General features: G+C 42.9%; 3 protein-coding genes and 1 pseudogene across 14 annotated transcripts in view; 2 read left to right on the top strand and 2 right to left on the bottom strand.

Moving 5' to 3' along the window:
* RAD17 (RAD17 checkpoint clamp loader component) overlaps nt 1–1718 on the bottom strand; it is a 47808-nt gene extending 46090 nt beyond the window's left edge. The window contains exon 1 of one of the 5 annotated variants that reach the window (XM_025387321.1): nt 1549–1718. The gene's annotated coding sequence lies outside the window, so the exon portion shown is untranslated. Of the gene's footprint in view, nt 1–717; nt 1283–1548 lie in introns of those variants that run through there. The other 4 variants (XM_025387318.1, XM_025387323.1, XM_025387319.1 and 1 more) reach the window with 4 other exon arrangements.
* Nucleotides 895–22051, top strand: AK6 (adenylate kinase 6). Of its 2 annotated transcripts, none has more exons than XM_025387333.1 (5): nt 895–1356; nt 4468–4560; nt 18218–18276; nt 18379–18524; nt 21522–22051. In XM_025387333.1, the coding sequence occupies exons 1-5, from the start codon at nt 1332–1334 to the stop codon at nt 21712–21714; spliced, it is 516 nt and encodes a 171-aa protein (XP_025243118.1). In that variant the 5' UTR covers nt 895–1331; the 3' UTR covers nt 21715–22051. The 2 variants fall into 2 exon arrangements, with proteins under 2 accessions (XP_025243118.1, XP_025243117.1); XM_025387332.1 differs by lacking the exon at nt 895–1356 and adding an exon at nt 1431–1550.
* Nucleotides 989–6319, top strand: TAF9 (TATA-box binding protein associated factor 9). 7 transcript variants are annotated; one of them, XM_025387329.1, is made up of 4 exons: nt 1536–1550; nt 2012–2176; nt 4468–4560; nt 5305–6319. In XM_025387329.1, the coding sequence occupies exon 4, from the start codon at nt 5322–5324 to the stop codon at nt 6114–6116; it is 795 nt and encodes a 264-aa protein (XP_025243114.1). In that variant the 5' UTR covers nt 1536–1550; nt 2012–2176; nt 4468–4560; nt 5305–5321; the 3' UTR covers nt 6117–6319. The 7 variants fall into 7 exon arrangements, with proteins under 7 accessions (XP_025243112.1, XP_025243109.1, XP_025243114.1 ...); XM_025387327.1 differs by lacking the exons at nt 1536–1550; nt 2012–2176 and adding an exon at nt 989–1356; XM_025387324.1 differs by lacking the exon at nt 2012–2176 and having other exon boundaries at nt 1371–1550.
* Nucleotides 22052–23599: 1548 nt separating the features above from the next.
* LOC112627012 lies at nt 23600–24018 on the bottom strand (annotated as a pseudogene).
* Nucleotides 24019–24134: the final 116 nt, after the last annotated feature.

Below are 24134 nucleotides of genomic sequence, written 5' to 3'. Positions count from 1 at the left end.
AATTTAAGCCTTACTGTAAAATTTTTGTTTTCATTTGAACACGTTATTAGAACATTTCTTGGTAACACTGTGGTTTTCAACCGTGTTTTCAAATGCTTAAACGTTTATGCAAAACTAGTGAATTCAACAATTTTAAGTTAGCCAGAAGAAAATTTTAAGGCCTACAAACTTATACCCCGGAAAGTATACCGGACTATTTTACAGTTTGGAGGCACACATAGCCTATAAGCACCCCGACACACTAGAAAACACATTGTTCAGCCCTCCGCCCCAAATCGTTCACGATTAGAGACTGTGACGTTTCAACAGGTACACAAGTGGAAAAAAAACACCTATTTGAGTAAATATAGTTTGCAGCTCAAAATAAAAGATGCAGACCAGGGGCCGGGCGCGGTGGCTCACGCCTGTAATCCCAGCACTGTGGGAGGCCACGGCGGGAGGATCACCTGAGGTCAGGAGTTCGAGACCAGCCCGGCCAAAATATGGTGAAACCCCATCTCTACTAAATATGCAAAAATTAGCCGGGCGTGGTGGTGGGCGCCTGTAATCCCAGCCCTTCCGGAGGCTAAGGCAGGAGAATCACTTGAACCCGGGAGGCGTAGGTTGCACTCCAGCCTGGGCGACAAGAGTGAGACTCCGCACCCCCCCACAAAAGAAAAGAAGACTACTGTCACGATCAGGGCTCTATTCACCCTTGAAAACAAGATTGACAATTACCTCCTTTAAAAAGCAAGTAACTGTCCCTGAAGATGCCAGGTTCCTGAAATAAGATGTCAGAGGCAGACCTTCAAGACTATTCCTAGCCGACCCACCACCACCCCACACAGTGAACAGGGTATACCAAGCTCAAATATTCGTTCAACGTAATCCTATAATCAGTGGGGTGCCGGGTTGAGCTCGCAAATCCCCGCTGCAGGATAGGGCTTTGCACCCTCAATCTTCTCATCCCCAGATGGGATGGGCGGGTCGGGAGGAGGAGCGACGCGAGCCCAGGAAAGCTCGAAGGCAGAGATAGACTCGCGTCTCTAAGACATACACATAATATAGCCGCAACCGCGGCGGCCTTACTTTCCCGGAGTTGCATCCCCTTTTGGGCAAAGAGCTGAGGCGACCAGGGTCTAACCTACGTGAAAGGGCAGCCACCTGGCCCTACCCGGGCTCAGCGCCGAGCCTCTCGGAGGTACGGCCTCCCGGGGACCTTCCAGACTGGTCGGCGCATCAGCGACGCAAGCGAAGGGCGGGGACCTCCGAAGGAGTGTGTTACTTAGACATCCAGCGCACTGCCTGACCCGAAGTACCGACCCGAGTTACGCCCACCCTCCAACTTTGCGATGGAAATGTGTCATCGAAAGCCAGGTAACCAGTAGGCCGCGGCTGGGTCGCAGGGACAGGCTAGGGGCGCCGCGGTGGGCCTCGAGGCCCTTGGGGCCGTGGGCTTTTGCTGCCGCCCGCCCCTTCCGGCTCCTCCCCGTAGAGCAAAGGGCACGTGAGCTAGGCGCCCGGAGCCGTCGCCGCGGGGACCATGTTGCTTCCGAACATTCTGCTCACCGGTCAGGGCGCGCGGCCGGGAGGGGCTGGGCGGGGGCAGGTGAGGGGCGCGGAGTGTTCTGGGCATCGGGCGCCCAGGTAGGAGTTTCTCTGTGCCGTCTTCGGAGGCCGGCAGAGGGCCACGAGGCGGTTGTCAGCGTCCCGGGAGCCGACCCTCACGGGCGTTGCGGCAGGCGGGGGAGGGGACGCGGAACGTTATTTCCGTTGGCCCGAGCCTGCCGGGGGAGGTGAAGAGAGGTCGGCAGATCAAGCTCTTCTGCTTGGCAACCTGCTTAGTCTTTCGGAATCTGGTATTTCGTTTGTAAAATGGATTGTTAATTCTTTGGCAGGGTAGGCTTTGAAATTTTCAGGGAAATAAGGCCATATCTGCTTCCCGGTAGTGCCATTAATGGTGGATTCCTCACTCCTTAGGCCTCCGTGGGCCGTATTTTATTTTTTCCTTTGCTTCTGATAAACGCCTCAGATTAGATTTCGGTAAATGAGTTCAGATGTTTGTGGCGTGACGAAATTACTGTATGCTTTTGTTGAGTTACATCAGAGGCTCCCCCCGCCCCTTAAAAGGAAGGCATCTAGTGAGCATTTCGGGTCGTTTCTCGCGTAGGAGTGGGTCTTTGAAGCCATACTCAGGGTGCGTGTTATCAGTAAAGGGAACTAAAATGCTGCAAAACGACTTCAACGAATATTTTTGCTAGCCGTTCAGTCCTGAAAGTGTTTAGTAAATTGTAGGCCATTCGTGGAAAAATCTAATGCATGTAGATTTTATTGCAGCGTACAGAAAAATTAAGACTATGGAAACAGTACAGTTACATCATTCACGCAAACGTAAGATTGTTGGCAGCGCACAAGACATGTCTGTTTCTGAGAGATGCAGATTAACCACCCCACAAATAATGTTTAGCATTTTAGATTCCTTAAGCAGAAGATTTTACATCTTTTTGTATGGATTAAACATAGTGCCCTGGTTATTAAGTCATTGTCAAAACATTTTATTGAAAATGTTTTGACAACAAAATGTTTTGACAACAAAAGTGAGCATTTTATTGAAAACATGTTGAGTCCAGACTTCAGACTTGGTGTATTATAGTGGACTTGGGGTGACTGTTATTCTCCTAGATAAGGGAACTGGATTATCCCTGTTATCTTTATGCTCAAGTTTAATTTCAGGGATGTTAAACCTGAATAGCTGAAAATTATGAATTTGATGATCTTGAAATGTAATTATAATGGGTATCAGAAGAGGAAGGTAAAGAACAATGTATATAGTATTGTCATTTATGTACAAGGGAATATATATTGTATTTATTACAAAGAGTATGTACATACATACATGTACATTTATATGCAAACATATATAGGGTTTTTTTGGGAATATATACCTGTATAGGAAACTGGTTTACAGTGGTTATCTCTAGGGAAGTGTGCAAGGGGTCAGTAGAGGTAATACGGTGTCTTTCAGACTGCTTAAATTTTAACATGAACAGTTTTTGTTTTTGTTTTTGTTTGAGACAGTCTCATGTTGGCCAGGCTGGTGTCGAACTCCTGAGCTTAAGTGATCCTCCCACCTTGTCCTCCCAAATTGTTGGGATTATACGCGTGAGCCACCACACCTGGCCATGAACAGTTTTTAAATCTTTTTAAATTAAAGCAAATAGGCCAAGCAAACGAGCCTGTAAATTAAAGCTCATGCCCGTAAATCCCAGCACTTTGGGAAGTGGAGGTGGGGGGATGGCTTGAGCTCAGGAGTTTGAGCTTAGCTTAGGCAATATAGCCAAATCCCGTCTCTACAAAAATTAACCAGGGCGTGTTGGTGCATACCTGTGGTCCTAGCTACTGGACAGGCTGAGATAGGATTTGAGCCCAGGAGGTGGAGGCTCCAGTGAGCCAAGTTCCACTGCACTCCAGCCTGGGTAACAAAGAGATATCTTGACTTTAAAAGAAGAAAAAGGTAAATAAATTATTGTAATTGATTCGAGGTGGCTAATTTTTTTTTTTTTTTTTTTTTTGGAGACGGAGTCTCTGTCGCCACGCTGGAGTGCTGTGGCGCGTCCTCGGCTCACTGCATCCTCCAACCACCCGGTTCAAGGGATTCTCCTGCCTCAGCCTCCTGAGTAGCTGGGATTACTGGCGTGTGCCACCACGCCTGGCTAATTTTTGTATTTTCATAGAGATGGAGTTTCACTATGTCGGCCAGGATGGTCTCGATCTCCTGACCTCATGATCTTCCCGCCTCGGCCTCCCAAAGTGCAGTGATTACAGGCATGAGCCACTGCGCCCAGCACGAGGTGGCTAATTTTATTCTGAGTAGTTCCATGGTAGCAGCAGGCAGTTTGAATTGGCGTCAGAATTTGCTGAGCCCCACCCCTGGAGAATCAATACACTGGGTAATATTCTGACATTCAATTAGCTTTGGAAAATTTTTATTAGATCATAGTACATGCTGATTTACATATGGCCAGGCATGGTGGCTCACGCCTGTAATCCCAGCACTTTAGGAGGCCTAGGCGGGCAGATGACGTGAGGTTAGGAGTTTGAGACCAGCCTGGCCAATATGGTGAAACCCTGTCTCTACTAAAAATACAAAAATTAGCTGGGCATGGTGGTGGGCACCTGTAATTCCAGCTACTCAGGAGACTGAGGCAGGAGACTCGCTTGATCCTGGGAGGTGGAGATTGCAGTGAGCCAAGATCGCACCACTGCACTCCAGCCTGGGTGACAAGGGCGAAATTCCGTCTCAAAAAAAAAATTTTTTTTACATGTTATTGCTAATTAGGAAATTTTTCATTTCAGTCGTCAAGATATTTAAGGGCAGAGGCCAGGTGAGACTCTGCCTCAGAAATAAAAAAAGGAAGGGCACAAGGTGGGCTGCAGTGTGATAAGTAGTATTTCACAAACAGTATTTTTCTGTGGCTTGTCTTACAGGTACACCAGGGGTTGGAAAAACTACACTAGGCAAAGAACTTGCGTCAAAATCGGGACTGAAATACATTAATGTTGGTGATTTAGCTCGAGAAGGTAAGGGACACTTTGGTGTTAGATTTGTTTTGTTTTGTTTTGTTTTAAGTCTGATAGTGGAGTGTTAGTGCTGGGTATTGTCAGAAGGTACAAAAAACAGATTGCCATTAAAGAATATATACTCTTTTAGGGAATCCACAGAAATATTAAGTGTCTAATGCTATGTCCTGGTTATTTTGAGCATTTTCCCTTCCTCCTTGAAAATGGCTAGCAATTCTTGTGAATAGTTGGGAAGGCTCCTATGAAGAGACTGGATTTCGGAGAGGTAGAATGTGAATAAGGAGAATGTTTTCAAGTTGAGCAAACAAAGGTTTGGTACTGCTGAACATATATATGAGCACAGTGAGTGTATTGGTCTCACTGGAAAGAGATTGTTTTGAGCTCAGGTGTAGGACATGACTATGCTATGGTATCTTAGTGTGAGGTTTGCATGCAACTGCATATATTCTAAGATGATAGAAGTTTTTATTTATTTTACCCTGTTTTCCCCTAATCTTTTATCACTCCCTTATTTGTGTCTTCATCTTTTTATAGTTGACAATGATTTGTACATGGTAGGAACTCAATAAATTAAAGGGACTTTAAGTATGCCTCATTAAAATTAAGAAAACATATGGTTTAAATTTAAAAAATTTTTTTACAGTTTAACATAGATTAAAAATTTTTTTAAGTTCCTGACAGTTGCTACTAAAGTAACTATTTCAGATTGATCTAATGTACATATTTTTTTCAAATGATCTAAAGTCTGATCATCGGATATCATGGAGTCTGGCAAGATGGCTTCTCCCAAGAGCATGCCGAAAGATGCACAGATGATGGCACAAATCCTGAAGGATATGGGGATTACAGAATATGAGCCAAGAGTTATAAATCAGATGTTGGAGTTTGCCTTCCGATATGTGACCACAATTCTAGATGATGCAAAAATTTATTCAAGCCATGCTAAGAAAGCTACCGTTGATGCAGATGATGTGCGATTGGCAATCCAGTGCCGCGCTGACCAGTCTTTTACCTCTCCTCCCCCAAGAGATTTTTTATTAGATATCGCAAGGCAAAGAAATCAAACCCCTTTGCCACTGATCAAGCCATATTCAGGTCCTAGGTTGCCACCTGATAGATACTGCTTAACAGCTCCAAACTATAGGCTGAAATCTTTACAGAAAAAGGCATCAACTTCTGCGGGAAGAATAACAGTCCCGCGGTTAAGTGTTGGTTCAGTTACTAGCAGACCAAGTACTCCCACACTAGGCACACCAACCCCACAGACCATGTCTGTTTCAACTAAAGTAGGGACTCCCATGTCCCTCACAGGTCAAAGGTTTACAGTACAGATGCCTACTTCGCAGTCTCCAGCTGTAAAAGCTTCAATTCCTGCAACCTCAGCAGTTCAGAATGTTCTGATTAATCCATCATTAATTGGGTCCAAAAACATTCTTATTACCACTAATATGGTGTCATCACAAAATGCTGCCAGTGAATCATCAAATGCATTGAAAAGAAAACGTGAAGATGATGATGATGACGATGATGATGACGATGACTATGATAATTTGTAATCTAGCTTTGCTGCATGTAACATGTATACTTGGTCTTGAATTCATTGTACTGATACTAAACATGCATGCTGGATGTTTTCAAGTTGTGTTTTAGAAAACTTTAATAATAATTAATGAGTAAATACAGTTACCATACTTTTCAATTGAAATGAAGGTTTTTCATCAGCCTTAAAAGTGTAAGAAAAATAAAGTTGTCATTCATTACTTTGATTGTTGGTGCTTTGGCAGTTATGTTTTTAAAAGCAATTTTCTCCCTGTTGTCACCAAGAGGAGTAACAGTTGACAGTTGCAGCAACTTGCAGTACTGTAGTCTATTGTTGACCACTAGAATGTCACCTCAAGTGTCTTCACATATATAGATCACAGTATGATCTCTGGTGTACGTCACTCTTGTGATCTGTTCTCTCAGTTGCTGAAGTATAACCATGACTCCTCTTTGGAGAGACCAGTTGGTCAGAATTTTTATTCATAGTGAATTCTTAACCTGCTTTGATTATCTTCCTCAATTGTCCAACTTCTAGGTCCCATTTTTCTGTCCCTTTGGTTATATTAAGGACCGTTAGTGTTTCCCAGTATGTCTCCACTTTTTAAAAAAAAATTTATCAGTGTCTCTTTTTGCAGGTTAATTTTGAGCATCTTTGTTTTTCATATTCCTGATACTATAAGCCAGTATCATGTTCATTTTTGATCCAGGGCTGATAATTAGGTTATAGTTTATATTTTTTTAATTTTTAAAATTTTTTTGTCCAAAAGAACATCAATTTATCAAGGTTATAGTTTCTGAAACCTAGATCTTTATTTGCTATCATACAAATACTCATTTTCCATTTCATTTTATTTCCTGAAACAGAATCTCATTCTGTTGCCCAGGCTGGAGTGCAGTGGCACAATCTCAGCTCACTGCAACCTCCATGTCCCAGGTTCCAGCGATCTTCACACCTCAGCTTCCCAGTAATTCCAGTAGCTGGAATTACAGGTATGCACCACCACACCTGGCTCATTTTTATATTTTTAGTAGAGATGGGCATTTGCCATGTTGTCCAGGCTGGTCTTGAACTCCAGGCCTCAAGTGATCTGCCCACCTCGGCCTCCCAAAGTACTAGGATTACAGGTGTGAGCTACCGCACCTGGCCTTCCTTTCTTTCTTTTTTTTGAGACAGTCTCACTCTGTTGCCCAGGCTGGAGTGCAGTGGTGCAATCTCAGCTCACTGCAAGCTCCACCTCCCGGGTTCATGCCATTCTCCCGCCTCAGCCTCCCTAGTAGCTGGGACTACAGGTGCCTACTACCACGCCCAGCTAAGTTTTTGTATTTTTAGTAGAGATGGGATTTCACCGTGTTAGCCAGGATGGTCTCAATCTCCTGACCTCGTGATCCACCCGCCTTGGCCTCCCAAAGTGCTGGGATTACAGGTATTAGCCACTGTGCCCAGCCCAGCCTTTACGTTTTATATCTATGAAATCTGGTTTTGTTCCTCATTGTTGAACACCACCATTTTGACAAGTGATTTCTGAGTCACATAATAGTCAATTTCATTCATGCATTCTATTGTTACTTTCACTTAATTTAACACTTCTAAGCTAATTAGAGCATTAATAGCATTGAGAGCAATGGTAACACTAGACCAAGGACAATCCAGTATAAGGCACTTGTCTTCCTCTTCTTTAGGTCCTCTCCTACCAGTACTCACACCATTTCATTTGGTTAAGACAGAGTCTTGCTCTGTTGCCCAGGCTGGAGTGTGGTGGCCTGATCATAGCTCATTGCATCCTTGAACTCCTGGGCTCAAGTGATCATCCTGCCTCAGCCTCCCTTGTAGCTGGGACTACAGGCACACACCATCTTGCCTGGCTAATTTAAAATTTTATTTGCAGAGACAGGATCTGGCGTTGTTCCCCAGGCTGGTTTATTCCTTGGCTCAAGTTGTCCTTCTGCCTTAGCCTCCCAAAGTGCTGAGATTACAGACAAGAGCCTCTGTACCTCGAGTACTCAACACCATTTTAGTCAGTTGTGTATAGTCCCAACCATTCTCTTTGTTATTAGGGAGATTATTTCATGAAATGGGATCTAAGTCTTAAAGGAAAAGTGTGGGTTTTTTTTCCCGCCTATAATGCCAGATAAAAGATTTCTGGTCTGACTTGACATGGAGTTTGATGGAGGTACTTTGTGGGGTTTTTTTGTTTGTTTGTTTGAGACAGGGTCTTGCTCTGTGGCCCAGGCTGGAGTGCAATGGCACAATTTCCCTTCACTGCAACCTCAGCCTCTGGGGCTCAAGTGATCCTCCCACTTCAGCTTCCCCAGTAGCTGGGACTACAGACACAAGGCCTCACTGTGTTGCCCAGACTGGTCTCTAATTCCCAGGCTCAAGTGATCCTCCCACTGTCACCCCCCAAAAGTGCTGGGATTACCCACGTTAGCCATCGCACCTGGCCTGATGAGGTACTTTGTAAAGTTTGACATCCCAGTTTTTTTAACCCAAATCTGGTTTGAATATATCTGGAAATATTCTGAGGCAGCCAACCTCATTTTTGTTTCAAGTGGTGATATATTTTAAGGGAAACCAGGCAATCATCTATAATGCAGTGATTCTCAACTAGGTAATTTTTGCCCTTTGTGGGTATAGCAATGTGTGAAGACGTTTTGGGTTGTCACATGGAGGGGGAGGTGATGGCCAGGTTTACTACTAGCATCTAGTGATCAGTGACCAAGGATTCTACTAAAGATCCTATAGTTCACAGGACAGTTCCCTGTCTCCCCTAATAACAATGACCAGACTCGAAATGTCATTAGTAACAAGGTTGAGAAACCTTGCTGTAAAGAAATGAGGCTTATTCTGATGCTCACTAAAGTCAGAAAAAAAGAAACAAGGCTTTAAGAAAACCCTAGTTTTAAACATATTTCTGAAAGTTTAGTATCATCCTAGTGATCATGTGGAATTGCAGTAGTAATTGAGAGAGGTCATCTTTACTCCCAAAACCAAGGCAAAAAAAAAAATTAGGTGGGGAAGTAAGTTTAAGAAAACTGGCCGGGCATGGTAGCTCATGCCTGTAAATTCCAGCACTTTGGCCTAGCACGGTGGCTCATGCCTGTAATCCCAGCACTTTGGGAGGCCGAGGCGGGTGGATCACCTAAAGGTCAGGAGTTCAAGACCAGCCTGTCCAACATGGTAAAACCCCATCTCAACTAAAAATACAAAAAATTAGCCAGGTATGGTGGTGGGCCCCTGTAATCCCAGCTACTTGGGAGGCTGAGACAAGAGAATCACTTGAACCTGTGAGGCAGAGGCTGCAGTGACCTGAGATCACACCACTGCATTCCAGCCTAAGCAAGGAGTCTCGCTCCGTCTCAAAAAAAAAAAAAAAATCAGTCCAGCGTTGCTGAGGGCGCCTGTAATCCCAGCTACTTGGGAGGCTGAGGCAGGAGAATCACTTGAATCTGGGAGGCAGAGGTTGCAGTGAGCCGAGATCACATCACTGTACTCCAGCCTGGGTGACAGAGAGATTCCGTCTCAAAAAAAAAAAAAAGAGAGAGAAAACTATTAGGAGTCTTACTGTGGCCCGGGCGCGGTGGCTCAAGCCTGTAATCCCAGCACTTTGAGAGGCCGAGGTGGCCAGATCACGAGGTCAGGAGGTTGAGACCATCCTGGCTAACATGGTGAAACCCTGTCTCTACTAAAAATACAAAAAATTAGCTGGGTGTGGTGGCGGGCGCCTGTAGTCCCAGCTACTTGGGAGACAGAGCTTGCAGTGAGCTGAGATCACACCACTGCACTCCAGCCTGGATGACAGAGCAAGACTCCATCTCAAAAACAAAAACAAAAACCATGAGTCTTACTGTGGTATGACTATAAGAATGCTTCTCTTATCCCTATTCTCCTAGTCTCAAGACTCCTCCTCATTTGACATCCTTTCCTATATGCAATCATTTTTTATACTCTTACTAGCATCCTTAATTTTCCTGGCAGCAGTTTTTCAGTCTTCAGCCTCTTCCTAACTGCAGGATACCCATAGGTCTAGACAAAGTAGTATATTGACATTGGATCCATTTCCAGTAGAAACTGTAAAGCATAGCTTGGCTTTGAACACTTAGGATCTTGATATATCTTTAACCTAGGGGTTGGCAAGCTACTGTTGTTTTTGTATGACTTCTGAGCTAAAGACTAGCTTGCAAAGCGTAAGGTATTTATGATCTGGCCCTTTACAGAAAAAAAAAAAAAAATGCTGATCCCTGTTCTATCCTTTTCTGAATCCCATTTTTCTCTCCCCTTATCAACTCCCGCTGGAAGCCTTGGAAACTAACTCCTCTATTGGCCTCTCTGACACTGCTCTCTCCCCATCTTTGCCTCTGATCCTTCCCCTTCCACTCATTTCCCCCGTGATTTCATTGCAGTCATATTGTGATTCTGCCCCTCCCACTAGTAATCTCACTCATTCAGGACTATTCACTCCCTTGTGCTGATGACTTAAATTTACAATTAAAACAGCCCAATTTCTAGAAACCTATTAGACATAACCATGTGGATAGTTCCCAGATGTTTACACCTCTAAAGTAATATGTTTAAAGCACATGCTCTGACGTCATCCTTGACTGTACTTGCCCACTCTGATTTCTACCTCCCAAGCATATAAATACACATTCACTCTCTCACAAAGATCCACTTGGCCTTTAAATCTTGATGGTTTCTCCAACACATCCCTGCAGTACCCCTATTTCATCAAGACCACTGGTGCTATGCCTAGAATCCTACCTAGAATCTCTTATTTGACCTCTTCAGTAACTCTTTCCTCCCTCTTCTACACTATCATTTTCTTAAAAGCAGGGAAGGAGAATGACATGATTTGAATTTTTTACTCACATAGTCCATCCTACTTAAGGAAATATAGCAGACTCTTTATAAAATGGCCACAGTTTACCTGCAGCCATTCCCCTGTGTCCCCTTCAGTGTAGCCATCATACCCTGTTGTTCTCAAACACTAGGAATTTTCCACCTCGAGTATTTATGCATGCTGTTCTCTTTATCTATAGGTTTCCTTATCTTCCTTGCAACTCCTTAGCGGCCCAACTCCAATGTCATATCTTTAGCTTTCTAACTTCACTATGCAGAATTAATTGCCCTTTTCTTTTTGCATAAAAAAACAGGTATTTTATTTTATTTCTGAGACGGAGTCTCGCTCTGTCACCCAGGCTGGAGTGCAGTGGCGAGATCTCAGCTCACTGCAAGCTCCGCCTCCTGGGTTCATGCCATTCTCCTGCCTCAGCCTCCTGAGTAGCTGGGACTACAGGCGCCTGCCACCACACCCGGCTATTTTTTGTATTTTTAGTAGAGACGGGGTTTCACCGTGTTAGCCAGGATGGTCTCGATCTCCTGACCTTGTGATCCGCCTGCCTCGGCCTCCCAAAGTGCTGGGATTACAGGCGTGAGCCACCGCGCCCAGCCAAAAACAGGTATTTTAAAGGCACCCAATCACTTTAAACCAGTTAATGTCTTGTTCTAATTGCTTTAGCGTTACCAGCTTCTTGTTGAGTTGAGGTAAATGTGGTGAATATGTTTCAAAAAGAAGAAATACGAAAATAAAAATTTTAAGTATTGGCAGCAGTATCAAAATAACTAGCATCCCAATATGATTAAAGAACAGCTTTCACTTGAGTGCATATAAGTTCTAGGATGACAGTTAAACATAATGTCATGATTTTACAGTTTGACAAACAGCAGCAGCTGGGAAGGTTTTTTAAGGTAAGAATGAGCTTTAAAAAATTTTTGGTGGGGCCTGGTGCAGTGGCTCACGCCTGTAAACCCAGCACTTTGGGAGGCTGAGGCAGGCGAATCACCTGAGGTCAGGAGTTCAAAACCAGCCTGGCCAACATGGTGAAACCCCATCACTAAACATACAAAAATTAGCCAGGCTTGGTGGCGAGCGCCTGTAATCCCAGCTACTTGGGAGGCTGAGGCGGGAGAATCGCTTGAACCCAGGAGATGGAGGTTGCAGTGAACCAGGATCATGCCATTGCACTCCAGCCTGGGTGACAAGTGAAACTCTGTCTCAAAATAAAAAAAATAAAAATAAATTTTAAAAAAGTTTTTTTTTTCAATGTCACCCTAACTGGAATACAGTGGTGCAATCGTGGCTCACTCCAACCTCAAGCAGTCCTCCCACCTCAACCTCCAGAGTAGCTGAGACTATAGGCTGGCACCACCATGCTGGGCTAATTTTTTTTTCTTTTGGTAGAGGTCAGGTGTTGCTGTGTTATCCAGGGTGATCTCGAATTCCTAGGCTCAAGCGATCCTCCCACCTTGACCTCTGAAAGTGCTGGGATTATAAGCGTAAACCGCCATGCTAAGCTTTTTAACTCTGGCCCCACAGTTGATTTTTTTTAGAAAGTAATATATCTGTACCTAGAATTTTAACCACAAAACTTTCTTTAGAAAATTGATTTAATTTTCTAATTTCTCAGTCATTTAAGCAAATCAACGTTTTTGATCTTTGCTTCAGATCCTATGTATAGGCAAGTATAAATTTGGCTTCCAATTGAAACTTTCTAAAGTAGCATAAAATTTACTCTTTTTTTGAAATTTGAAATGAAGTTTAGGATCCGTTCATTTCTCTGGTACAGGCTACAATCATCACTTACCTAAAAATCTGTGGTAGACTTGATAAGAAGTCCCTGCTTCTGGATTTGGTTCCTTCCAACTCATTCTGCATTAAAAAAAAAAAAATGATTTTTTTGAATTTGGAATTCATCATGTCATTTAATGCTGAAAATCCTTTAATGATTTTCCTTGGCCTTGGGATAAAGTCTAAACTCCTTCATGCAGCCTTCAAGGCCCTTTTTGATCTGGCCTCAGCTTACCTGACCCCTTGCCACTTATTTTCTCATTGTTCCAACTTTCCCTCACTTGAAAGGGCCTGCTCCTTCCTAGTCTCTACCTTTGAATATCTTGTTTTCTCTATTTAGAAGAGTCTTCCCTAGTGTTTTTTTTTTTTTTATGTATCTACTACAAGTCTATGCTTAGAGGTCACTTCCTCCAGGAAGCCTCCCTTAATATCCCAAGTTTATGTTAGGTGCCCATCCTTATTGCTCCCATATCACCATGAACCGTAACATTAAAATATTATATTTCCAGGTGCCTTGTCTGTCCTCTCCCATTTTATTTTAAACTCTTTGAGGGAAGGATTATTTGTCTACTTGCTCACTTTATAAATTATGTGCTCATTATCCCTTAGGTCACTGGTATATGGTGTTTGATAAATGTTTTTTGGAATGAGTGTTTAAAAGTTTGGATTACAGCCAGGCACGGTGGCTCATGCCTGCAGTCCCAGCACTTTAGAAGGCCAAGGCGGGCAGATTGCTTGAACTTAGGAGTTCGATTCAGCCTGAGCAACATGGTGAGGCCGTGTCTCTACAAAAAGTACAAAAATTAGCCAGACATGGTGGGGCACACCTGTAGTCCCAAATACTGGGGGGAACTGAGACAGGAGGATCACCTGAACCCAGGAGGCTGAGGCTGCAGTGAGCTGAAATCGTGCCACTGCACTCCAGCTTGGGTGACAAAGTGAAACCCTGTCTCAAAAATAAAAAAGTAAAAGTTTAGATTACACTATTTTATTAAAATACATTAACATGGCTGGGCGCAGTAGCTCACGCCTGTAATCCCAACACTTTGGGAGGCTGAGGCGGGCGGATCATTTGAGGTCAGGAGTTTGAACCCAGCCTGGTCACAATGGTGAAACTCCATCTCTATTTTAAAAATTGGCTGGGCGTGGTGGCTGTCACCTGTAATCCCAGCACTTTGGGAGGCTGAGGCAGGCGGATCACAAGGTCAGGAGATCGAGACCATCCTGGCTGACACGGTGAAACCCCGTCTCTACTAAAAATACAAATAATTAGCCAGGCATGGTGGTGGGCACCTGTAGTCCCAACTACTAGGGAGACTGAGGCAGGAGAATGGCGTGAACCCGGGAGGCGAAGCTTGCAGTGAGCCCAGATGGCACCACTGCACTCCAGCCTGGGCGACAGAGCGAGACTCGGTCTCAAAAAAAAAAAAAAAAAATTAGCCAAGCATGATGGCACGCACCTGTAATTCCCACTACTTGGGAGGCCGAGGCTGAGGCAGGAGAATCACTTGAGCCCAGGAGGCAGAGGTTGCAGTGAGCCAAGATTGCACCACTACACTCCAGCCTGGGCAACAGAGCGAGACTGTCTCAAAAATAAATGAATGAATGAATGAATAATACATTAACATGATTTAAGAAATTCTGCACTTCAGCATTAGTATAAAGACTTTAATCCTGTCTGGGCATGGTCTGTAATCTCAGCACTTTGGGAGGCCGAGGCAGAAGGATTACTTAAGCCCAGGAGTTCAAGACCAGCTTGGGCAACATAAGGAGACCTCGTCTCTATAAAAAATATAAAAATTCACCTCTACAAAGAACGGAACAATTAGCCAAGTGTGGCGGCACACGCCTGTAGTCCCAACTACACGGGAGGCTGAGATGGGAGGATCACTTGAGCCCAGGAGGTCGAGGCTGCAGTGAGCTGTGATTGTGCCACTGCACTCCAGCCTGGGCCACAGACTGAGACCCTGTCCGTATACAAATAAAGACTTGACTTTGGGAGGCCAAGGCAGGCAGATCACAAGGTCAGGAGATTGAGACCATCCTGGCTAACACGGTGGAACCCCGTCTCTACTAAAAATATAAAAAAATAGCCGGGTGCGGTTGCGGGCACCTGTAGTCCCAGCTACTAGGGAGGCTGAGGCAGGAGAACGGCGTGAACCCGGGAGGCGGAGCTTGCAGTGAGCGGAGATGCGCCACCGCACTCTATCCTGGGTGGCAGAGCGAGACTCCGTCTAAATAAATAAATAAAATAAAGACTTTAATCCTGAAAGTTAACACATCTATTTTAGACAGCATATATTGGTTCAAGTCTTTTTTTTTTTTTTTTTCTGAGACAGAGTCTTGCTTTGTCACCCAGGCTGGAGTGCAGTGGCATGATTTCGGCTCACTGCAACCTCCGCCTCCCGGGTTCAAGCAATTCTGCCTCAGCCTCCCAAATAGCTGGGATTACAGGCGCCCGCCACCACGCCTGGCTAACTTTTGTATTTTTAGTAGAGACGGGGTTTCACCATGTTGGCCAGGCTGGTCTCAACTCTTGACCTTGGGTGATCCACCCGCCTCAGCCTCACAAAGTGCTGGAATTACAGGCATGAGCCACCGCGCCCGGCCAGAGCCATCTTTTAAAAGGCAAAGATTTAGGCCGGTCGCGGTGGTTCAAGCCTGTAATCCCAGCACTTTGGGAGGCCGAGGCGGGTGGATCACGGGGTCAGGAGATCGAGACCATCCCTGGCTAACATGGTGAAACCCCGTCTCTACTAAAAATACAAAAAAAAAAAAACTAGCCGGGCGTGGTGGCGGGCGCCTGTAGTCCCAGCTACTCGGAGGCTGAGGCAGGAGAATGGCGTGAACCCGGGAGGCGGAGCTTGCAGTGAGCGAGATCACGCCACTGCACCCCAGCCTGGGCGACACAGCGAGACTCCGTCTCAAAAAAAAAAAAAAAAAAGGCAAAGATTTAAAATATAAAGGAACCTCCATGTTTATCTATTCAAGATTACCACATAGTACAGAATCAGCTATAGGTATTCTTAGATTTTGTGGTACTGTTAAAAAAAAATACAATATTGTAAAAATAGTATATGGAAAAATACTCCAAATCTTTTTTCTTCTAATCTTTGTCCCTAGTAAAGACAACTTTGAATTCTGCTTTTTATGTTTTACACTTGTATATGTGAGCATTTATGTTGCTGTCTAGTCTATACTACATGGTTTTTAAAACTATATTAACTATAATACTATAATACATATTTAATTTTAATTACATAATTATTACAAAATTAATTACATAATTTATAAAGTTGGTAAATCAAGATTTAACTATTATTCGGCATTTTTTATTATTTTCTAATTTTATCCAATTAGAAATTAAATGGTAGTGTAAATTTCTGAATGAATTGAACATATAACAGGCATAAATACAGACTCATTTTAATTTGCATCTCTTTAATAGCTAGGAAAGTTCAATATCTTTTCATGTGTGTTTACTGATTTTTTTCTACTTTTTCATCTTGTGTGAATTATTTTCTTGTTTATTGAGCAATTTATTGTTATTTTGGTTTTAAGGTCTTTTATATTATCTACATTTCAGTCCTTTGTTATTTCTCCCATTCTGTTACTTTTCTTAGAATTTTATTATTTCTCAAGGAACAGAGAGTCAACATTTTAAATGACTGGATCAGTCTTTATTTTTTCTGCCACTCAACAAACTCAAATGGCCGGGCGCGGGTGGCTCAAGCCTGTAATCCCAGCACTTTGGGAGGCCGAGGCGGGCGGATCACGAGGTCAGGAGATCGAGACCATCCTGGCTAACACGGTGAAACCCCGTCTCTACTAAAAATACAAAAAATTAGCCGGGCGTGGTGGTGCGCGCCTGTAATCCTAGCTACTCGGAGGCTGAGGCAGGAGAATGGCGTGAACCCGGGAGGCGGAGCTTGCAGTGAGCCAAGATCAGGCCACTGCACTCCAGCCTGGGTAACACAGCAAGACTCCGTCTCAAAAAAAAAAAAAAACAACAACAAACTCAAATGAATCATTCCTTTGTAGCTCCATCTGGAGTTTGTAGTATAAAGTAAGGATTTAGATTGTTTTCTAAAATGTTAACCAGTTTTCTTCACACCAAGACAGTTTAATTGTTTAGGTTGATAGAGTTTCTGGTAGGTGAGCAATAGCCCAAGGAGGCAGAGGCCACACTAGGGTGCTAGAAAGGTGGTTTATGTGCCCAGAATCAGTCCACAGACCCTCCAGGCAAGACAAGGAGTTACAACTGCTTCTGTGCCCCCCAGTGACCATCAGACTACTCCTGTGTCCCTTCAGAATTTATGTTCACTTTAACCTCATTTCAACCTGTACCAAAATATTAAGGGGAAAGAGGTGGGAAGACTGCTATGTAACATGCTCTCAGAGATGGTGAGTGGACGATCTAAGCCTGCCTTAGATTAATACCTCCTAGGGGCCAGGGCTAAGGGTAAGATGGAGTGTGTCTTACCTCCTGAAAGAAAACTTATTTTGAAAGCCAGCTGTGATTTATTGGAAAGTTCTGTTAAATTTAAATTTGCCTCCCTTGTAACTTTGAACGTTATTTTTGTTTTGTCTTCTGAAATAAGACTATTTGACTCTTATGAGGAATGGCAGTTTGGGATGCTGGAAATCTAGAAGTAAAGATACTGTTCAGAAGCATCTGGGTCCTGACCCTTCTCAGTCCCCATTGAGGATGTGAACTCAGTGACAGAGGGTTCATTTCTGAAATCAAGAATCTGTTGCTGCTTTTTTCTTCCCTTTTTTTTTTTTTTCTCGAGACAGGGTCCCACTCTGTCGCCCAGCCTGGAGTACAGTGGTGTGATCTCAGCTCATTGTAACCTCCGCCTTAAGCAATCCTCCCACCTCAGCCTCCCAAGTAACTGGGACTACAGGTGTGCACCACCATGCCTGGCTAATTTTTTTTTTTTTTTTTGTAGAGACAGGGTCTCAACATGTTGCCCAGGCTGTCTTGAACTCCTGGGCTCAAGAGATCCTCCTACCTCATACTGCCAAAATGCTGGGATTACAAGCATGAAGCCACCACACCTGGCCTGTTACTGCTTTTGATACATTAATCTGCTTTTAAATGTATGTGAGTGTGTTTGTATCTGTTCAGGTATTTCCTCTTTCCACCAATCTGTAGTTCAACAAAAATAGTGTAGTCCTCTTCTAATAACCCCACAAATTCTGAAGTTGGCTATTCACTCTTTTTAGTTGGTTTCAGTTTTGATATTTAAAGCAGTTTCAGAGATATTGCTATCCAAGTTTCCCTCTAGACAAAATTCCAATTTATCAGTTAGTATGACTCCTTTGTATTTGGTGTCTATATGACATTTATTTTGTTAGTACACACCCTTGTATCTGAAAGAATAATTGATGATACATTTCCTTTCCTAAAGTCTAGAATTAATTGAAAATTACTTAAAGTTACTTAGAAAATATTATTTCAACAAGCAATTCTCAATCTCTTTTAGAGCAATTGTATGATGGCTATGATGAAGAGTATGATTGTCCCATTTTAGATGAAGACAGAGTAAGTATGACTTTTTCATAAAGTATGCATTTGTTGAATTTCATAGGAAAGTTGACTTCAGTTTTCTTAAGAAGCATTTTATTTTTTTAACTTTTCTTGCAGGTAGTTGATGAGTTAGATAACCAAATGAGAGAAGGTGGAGTTATTGTTGATTACCATGGTTGTGATTTCTTCCCTGAACGCTGGTTTCATATAGTTTTTGTGCTGAGAACAGATACCAATGTATTGTACGAAAGACTTGAAACAAGGTAAGAAAGGAGAAACATCAGATTCTTAACGCATAATATTAACTTTTATTCAGATTCCTGAAATTGGCCAGTAGTACCATGATAAAGGGTTTTTGTTTTTTGGGTTTTTTTATTGTTGTTTTGAGACAGAGTCTTGCTCTGTCACCCACGCTGGAGGGCAGTGGTGTGATCTCGGCTCACTGCAACCTCCACCTCCCTGGTTCAAGCAATTCTCATGCCTCAGCCTCCTGACTAACCGAGACCACAGGCACATGCCACTATGCCTGGCTAATTTTTATATTTTTTGTAGAGATGGAGTCTCGCCATGTTGCCCACGCTGGTCTCGAACTCCTGGGCTCAAGCAATCTGCCCACCTTGGCCTCCCAAAGTGCTGGGGTTACAGGTGTGAGTCATAGCACCCAGCTAATAAAGGGTTTTGTTTGAAAACATGACTGCTTTAAAATGTGGGCAGTACTTTTTGAGTAAATTGATATCTCAACTGACAGTCTGATTGAGTAAAATGTACTGTGTAGAAATCCAATTTAGCCGGCCAGGCGCGGTGGCTCAGGCCTGTAATCCCAACACTTTGGGAGGCCAAGGTGGGCGGATCATGAGGTCAGGAGTTCAAGACCATCCTGGCTAACATGGTGAAATCCCATCTCTACTAAAAATACAAAACAAAATTAGCTGGGCGTGGTGGTGGGTGCTACTCGGGAGGCTGAGGCAGGAGAATGGTGTGAAGTCAGCGGGCGGCGGCAGGGGGCGCAGAGCTTGCAGTGAGCTGAGATCACGCTACAGCACTCCAGCCTGGGCAACAGAGCGAGACCCTATTTAGCTATGCCTTTTTTTTTTTTTTTTTTTTTTTTTTTTTGATGTAAACCTTTGCTAGGAAAACAGTCAAGCCCCTAACATATTCTTTGCTTACTGACTGAACACTACCCACTCAAATTATCCCTGCATCAGGAATAGGAAAGCTTATGAAAAACTAACAAAATAAACCAGCATCTCACAGTCTTTAACAGATACCCAAGTTAAACCCACAAATAGAGCATCAGATTTAATGTGGAAGAACCAGTAAAGAGAAACTTTCAGGAAAGTCTTTTTTCCCCAGTGTCTTTTGATCAAAGCTGTGGGAGTATGGGGATCCTAGAGAAATTAGAGGGCAATCTCAGAAAGGAAAGCTCCAGAATTTTGCTTAAGGTCGCGGTCAGAATTCGTGGTTTTCACTGATTATAGTCAACTCTGACTAACCACTCTTGTTTGGGATACTTGTAAATCCTTGCACGGACTAGTATGGCACCAAATATACACATAGAAAAGGTAAAATTGGGGCTAGACCTAAAACTTTTTTTTAGGCAGTGAAAAGCCATTAAAAGTTTTGGGGCAGAGAAGTAATAGGGACTATATGGTACATATGCTTTTTTTCAATCAAGACAATTTAAAATTTTGATTTAAAGATTACTGTTTTACATATATAGCCAAGTCATACCAAGTATGACTAAGGTATGAAAAAACTATGAGAGAGCTAGTTAGTATTTTTAACTATTGAAAAGGTTATAAAAAAGTAACAGCTTTAGGCTGGGCATGGTTGGGTGGTGAGGGGGAGGCAGGATGGCTCATACCTCACACCTGTAATCCTAGCAATTTGGGAGGCTGAGGCAAGGTGATTGCTTGAGCCTAGGAGTTTGAGACCAGCCTGGGCAACATAGCAAGATCCTGGTCTCTACAAAAATAAAAATAAAAAATTTAGCCAAGTGTAGTGGCATGCACCTGTGGTCCCAGCTACTTTGGAGGCTGATGTGGGAGGAATGCTTGAGCCTGGGAGGTTGAGGCTGCTGTGAGCTGTGATTGCACCACTGCACTCCAGCCTGGTGCCAAAGCAAGACCCTGTCTCAAAAGCAACCTAAAAACAAAAATATCCTCTTTATTGAAATGTAATTTACATTCACCCATTTAAAGTACATAATTCAGGTTTTTTTTCCAGTTTTGTGGGTACATAGTAAGTGTATATATCAGTTGCTCATTTGTGTTTTTTTTGCATATCAAAAAGTTGTACAGTCATTACCACAGCCAATTTTAGAGACTCTTGGGGCCAGGCACGGTGGCTCACGCCTATAATTCCAGCACTTTGGGAGGCTGAGTTGGGTGGATTATGAGGTCAGGAGCTGGAGACCAGACTGACCAACATGGTGAAACCCTGTCTGTACTAAGAATACAAAAATTAGCTGGGCATGGTGGCGCGTTCCTGTAATCCCAGCTACTGAGGAGACTGAAGCAGGAGAATTGCTTGAACCCAGGAGGCGGAGGTTGCAGTGAGCCAAGATCACTCCAGTGCACTCCAGCCTGGGTGACAGAGCGAGATTCTGTCTCAAAAAAAAAAAGAAAATTTTTGTCACCCCAAAAAGAAACCCCATACCCAGTAGTAGTCACTCCCCATTTACGCTCAGTTCCCCAGCCCTAGGCAACCAATAATCTACTTTCTATCTTTATGGATTTGTCTATACTAGACATTTCATATAAATGAAATCATACAGGATGTGGACTTTTATGCCTATCTCCTGTCAATTAGTTTGTTTTCAAGGTTCATTCGTATTGTAGCATATACCAGTACTTCATTTCTTTTTATTGCCAAATAATATTCCATTGTATGGATATATCATTTTTAAATACATTTATCAGGTTGTGGACATTTGGGTTGTTTCTACTTTTTGGCTGATATGAATTGAATATTTGGTTATGAGAGTTTTGCTAATTTACTAATTCACTGGGAATTTATTGAGTAGCTGACAAATTGTGGGCAGAAAAATTCAAACCTAAATGCTGGTCTCGTGATCTTTAGTTTAACCCTAGTGTCAAGAACTGTCATATAAACAGGTACCAGTCATTCCTCTCTAGGTGAAGAGACCATTTCTGTAATTTTTCACGTATTGAAAAGTGTCCAGTTTCTGGTATGTTTCTAAAACTCCAGTTAATGCCATTTATTTTGCTTTTTGTTTGCTTAACCTCCCTGCCTTCTAGGGGTTATAATGAGAAGAAACTAACAGACAATATTCAGTGTGAGATTTTTCAAGTTCTTTATGAAGAAGCCACAGCATCTTACAAGGAAGAAATCGTGCATCAGCTGCCCAGTAATAAACCAGAAGAGCTAGAAAATAATGTAGATCAGATCTTGAAATGGATTGAGCAGTGGATCAAAGATCATAACTCTTGACTTATAAGGCTAGCTACTTTATAATCACTCTTGTTGATATCTCTGCTGACATCATAGAAATTGTTCAAGTATCAGTAACACTTGATTAAAATCATGTTGCAGGACCAGCAGGTGGATAGTGTATAGGTTTATGCCTGTGTTTCTTTTTCTCCATGAGAAAGCTAAACATCTGAAATACAATGAATATAGTATTATTAAGGATTGAGACAAAACCTGTGATTTTGATACTTAAATTGCTAAAGAATAAATAAATCTAACAAAATGGGTGGATATCTTTTAAGTTTATTACAGAAAAAAATGCAGATGATCTCTTCAAATAAAACTAAAGAAAAAGCAACAGAGTATTCCTTTTCTCTTTCTTTAAATTAGAAAAAAAGTTAAGTGTTGTACTCGATACAAAGTTCAAAAGGTACGAAAAAGCACGCTGAAAAGTTAGGTCTCCCTTCCAGACCACCCTATCCCCAGGCACCCCAGGTTCCTTCCTTTTAGGAAATAATGTTACTGGTTTCCCATGTCTTTTTAGAGGTTTTATGCCTGCACAGTGTATATATATATGTGTACATTTTTTAAAGAATATAATAGTATAGGCCGGGCGTGGTGGCTCAAGCCTGTAATCCCAGCACTTTGGGAGGCCGAGAAGGGCGGATCACGAGGTCAGGAGATCGAGACCATCCTGGCTAACACGGTGAAACCCCATCTCTACTAAAAAAAATACAAAAAACTAGCCGGGCGAGATGGCGGGCGCCTGTAGTCTCAGCTACTCGGGAGGCTGAGGCAGGAGAATGGCGTAAACCCGGGAGGCGGAGCTTGCAGTGAGCTGAGATCCGGCCACTGCACCCCAGCCTGGGCGACAGAGCCAGACTCCGTCTCAAAAAAAAAAAAAAAAAAAGAATATAATAGTATATTGTGCACACTATTCTGTACCTTTATTTTTTCACTTAATATATTTGGAGATTATATCATCTCAGTACAGCTCTCCCTGTTCTTTTTTTTAGTTGAGATATACCTATCATACAATAAAATTGACTATTTTGAAGTATATAATCAGAAGCGAGTATGGTGGCTTATGCCTGTACTCCCAGCAACTGGGGAGGCTGAGGTGGAGAACTGCTTGAGGCAGGAATTCAAGACTAACCTGGGCAACATAGTGAGACCTTAGACTCTAAAAATAAACATAAATGAAATTTATAATCCATTGGTTTTTAGCTTATTAACAAGGTTATGTAACTGTCACCACTGTGGGGGAAGCAGTGATGATAAAGGGAAATCCTATACCCTTTAGCAGTCACTTGCTGTTCTTTCCTTCTCATCCCCTTGCAGTCACTAGTCTACTTTCTGTCTCTATGGATTTGCATATTCTGGATATTTCATATAAATGGGATTACACAATATGTGGCCTTTTGTGTCCAATTTCTTTCACTTAGCATAATGTTTTCAAGGTTCATTTAAGTTGTAGCATGTACCAATATCTCATTCCTTTTTATGGTTGAATAATATTCCATTATATGCATATACCACATTTTGCTTATGTTTTCTATCACTTGCACAATTGGGTTGTATCCACTTTGGGTGTTGTGAAGTTGAATACATAACAGTAGCATACTGTGAGCATTCATGTACAAGAATCCATGTGAATGTATGTTTTCAGTTTTCTTAGGCATATACCTGGGAGGGGAATTGCTGGGTCATAGGGCAACCATGTTTAACTTTTTGAGGAAATGCCAAACTGGTTTCCAAAGTGGTTGCAGCATTTTATATTCCCACCATCAATGTATTAGGGACTCAGTTTCTTCACATTCTTGCCAACACTTGTTACCATCTATCTTTGTTGATTTTTACCATTTTAACGATTTTTATTAGGGTAAGTGTGTGTATGTTCTGTAACTTACTTCACTTGCAGGCATGGCGGGGTGAGGTCTCTGTCTCTACATGGGCCACTCCGGGGTCTGGTCACAGTATACCACCACAGGGGGCAAAGCTTCAGTCGTAGACCACCAGGTAGGATTTCTTCCTCCCGGCTTTCCCTCTGCAGTTTCTTCCACTGCTCTCTCTTGGCTAAGTAATCAGGGTACATTGCCTTCTCAGAAGGATTCCAGTCATCTAAGCAGCACTCCAGAGACTTGTAGCATATCACTCGTATCTCTCATAGGAAGTACCCCCAGAGAGTCAGGGAAGAGAGTGGCTCTGAATGCTGACGATACCAGAATTCTTCTGCCTCCCTCAGCAGCGGGGTACCTCCATCATATCCTTTTTTTTCCTATGCTCTTCAAACCAGGCTCTCATCAAACAGACAAAATAAACCATTATTTATCTCTGGATGCACTGTGGCTTGAGGTGGTGCAGCACCTGGTTACAAAGCAGCAACACTAGGCCGGGCGCGGTGGCTCAAGCCTGTAATCCCAGCACTTTGGGAGGCCGAG

The sequence above is a fragment of the Theropithecus gelada genome, chromosome 6, assembly GCF_003255815.1.
Source record: "Theropithecus gelada isolate Dixy chromosome 6, Tgel_1.0, whole genome shotgun sequence".
NCBI classification, from domain to species: Eukaryota; Metazoa; Chordata; class Mammalia; order Primates; family Cercopithecidae; genus Theropithecus; species Theropithecus gelada.
Note: the sequence above shows the minus strand (reverse complement) of the source record. Positions and strands in the feature narration are given on the sequence as shown.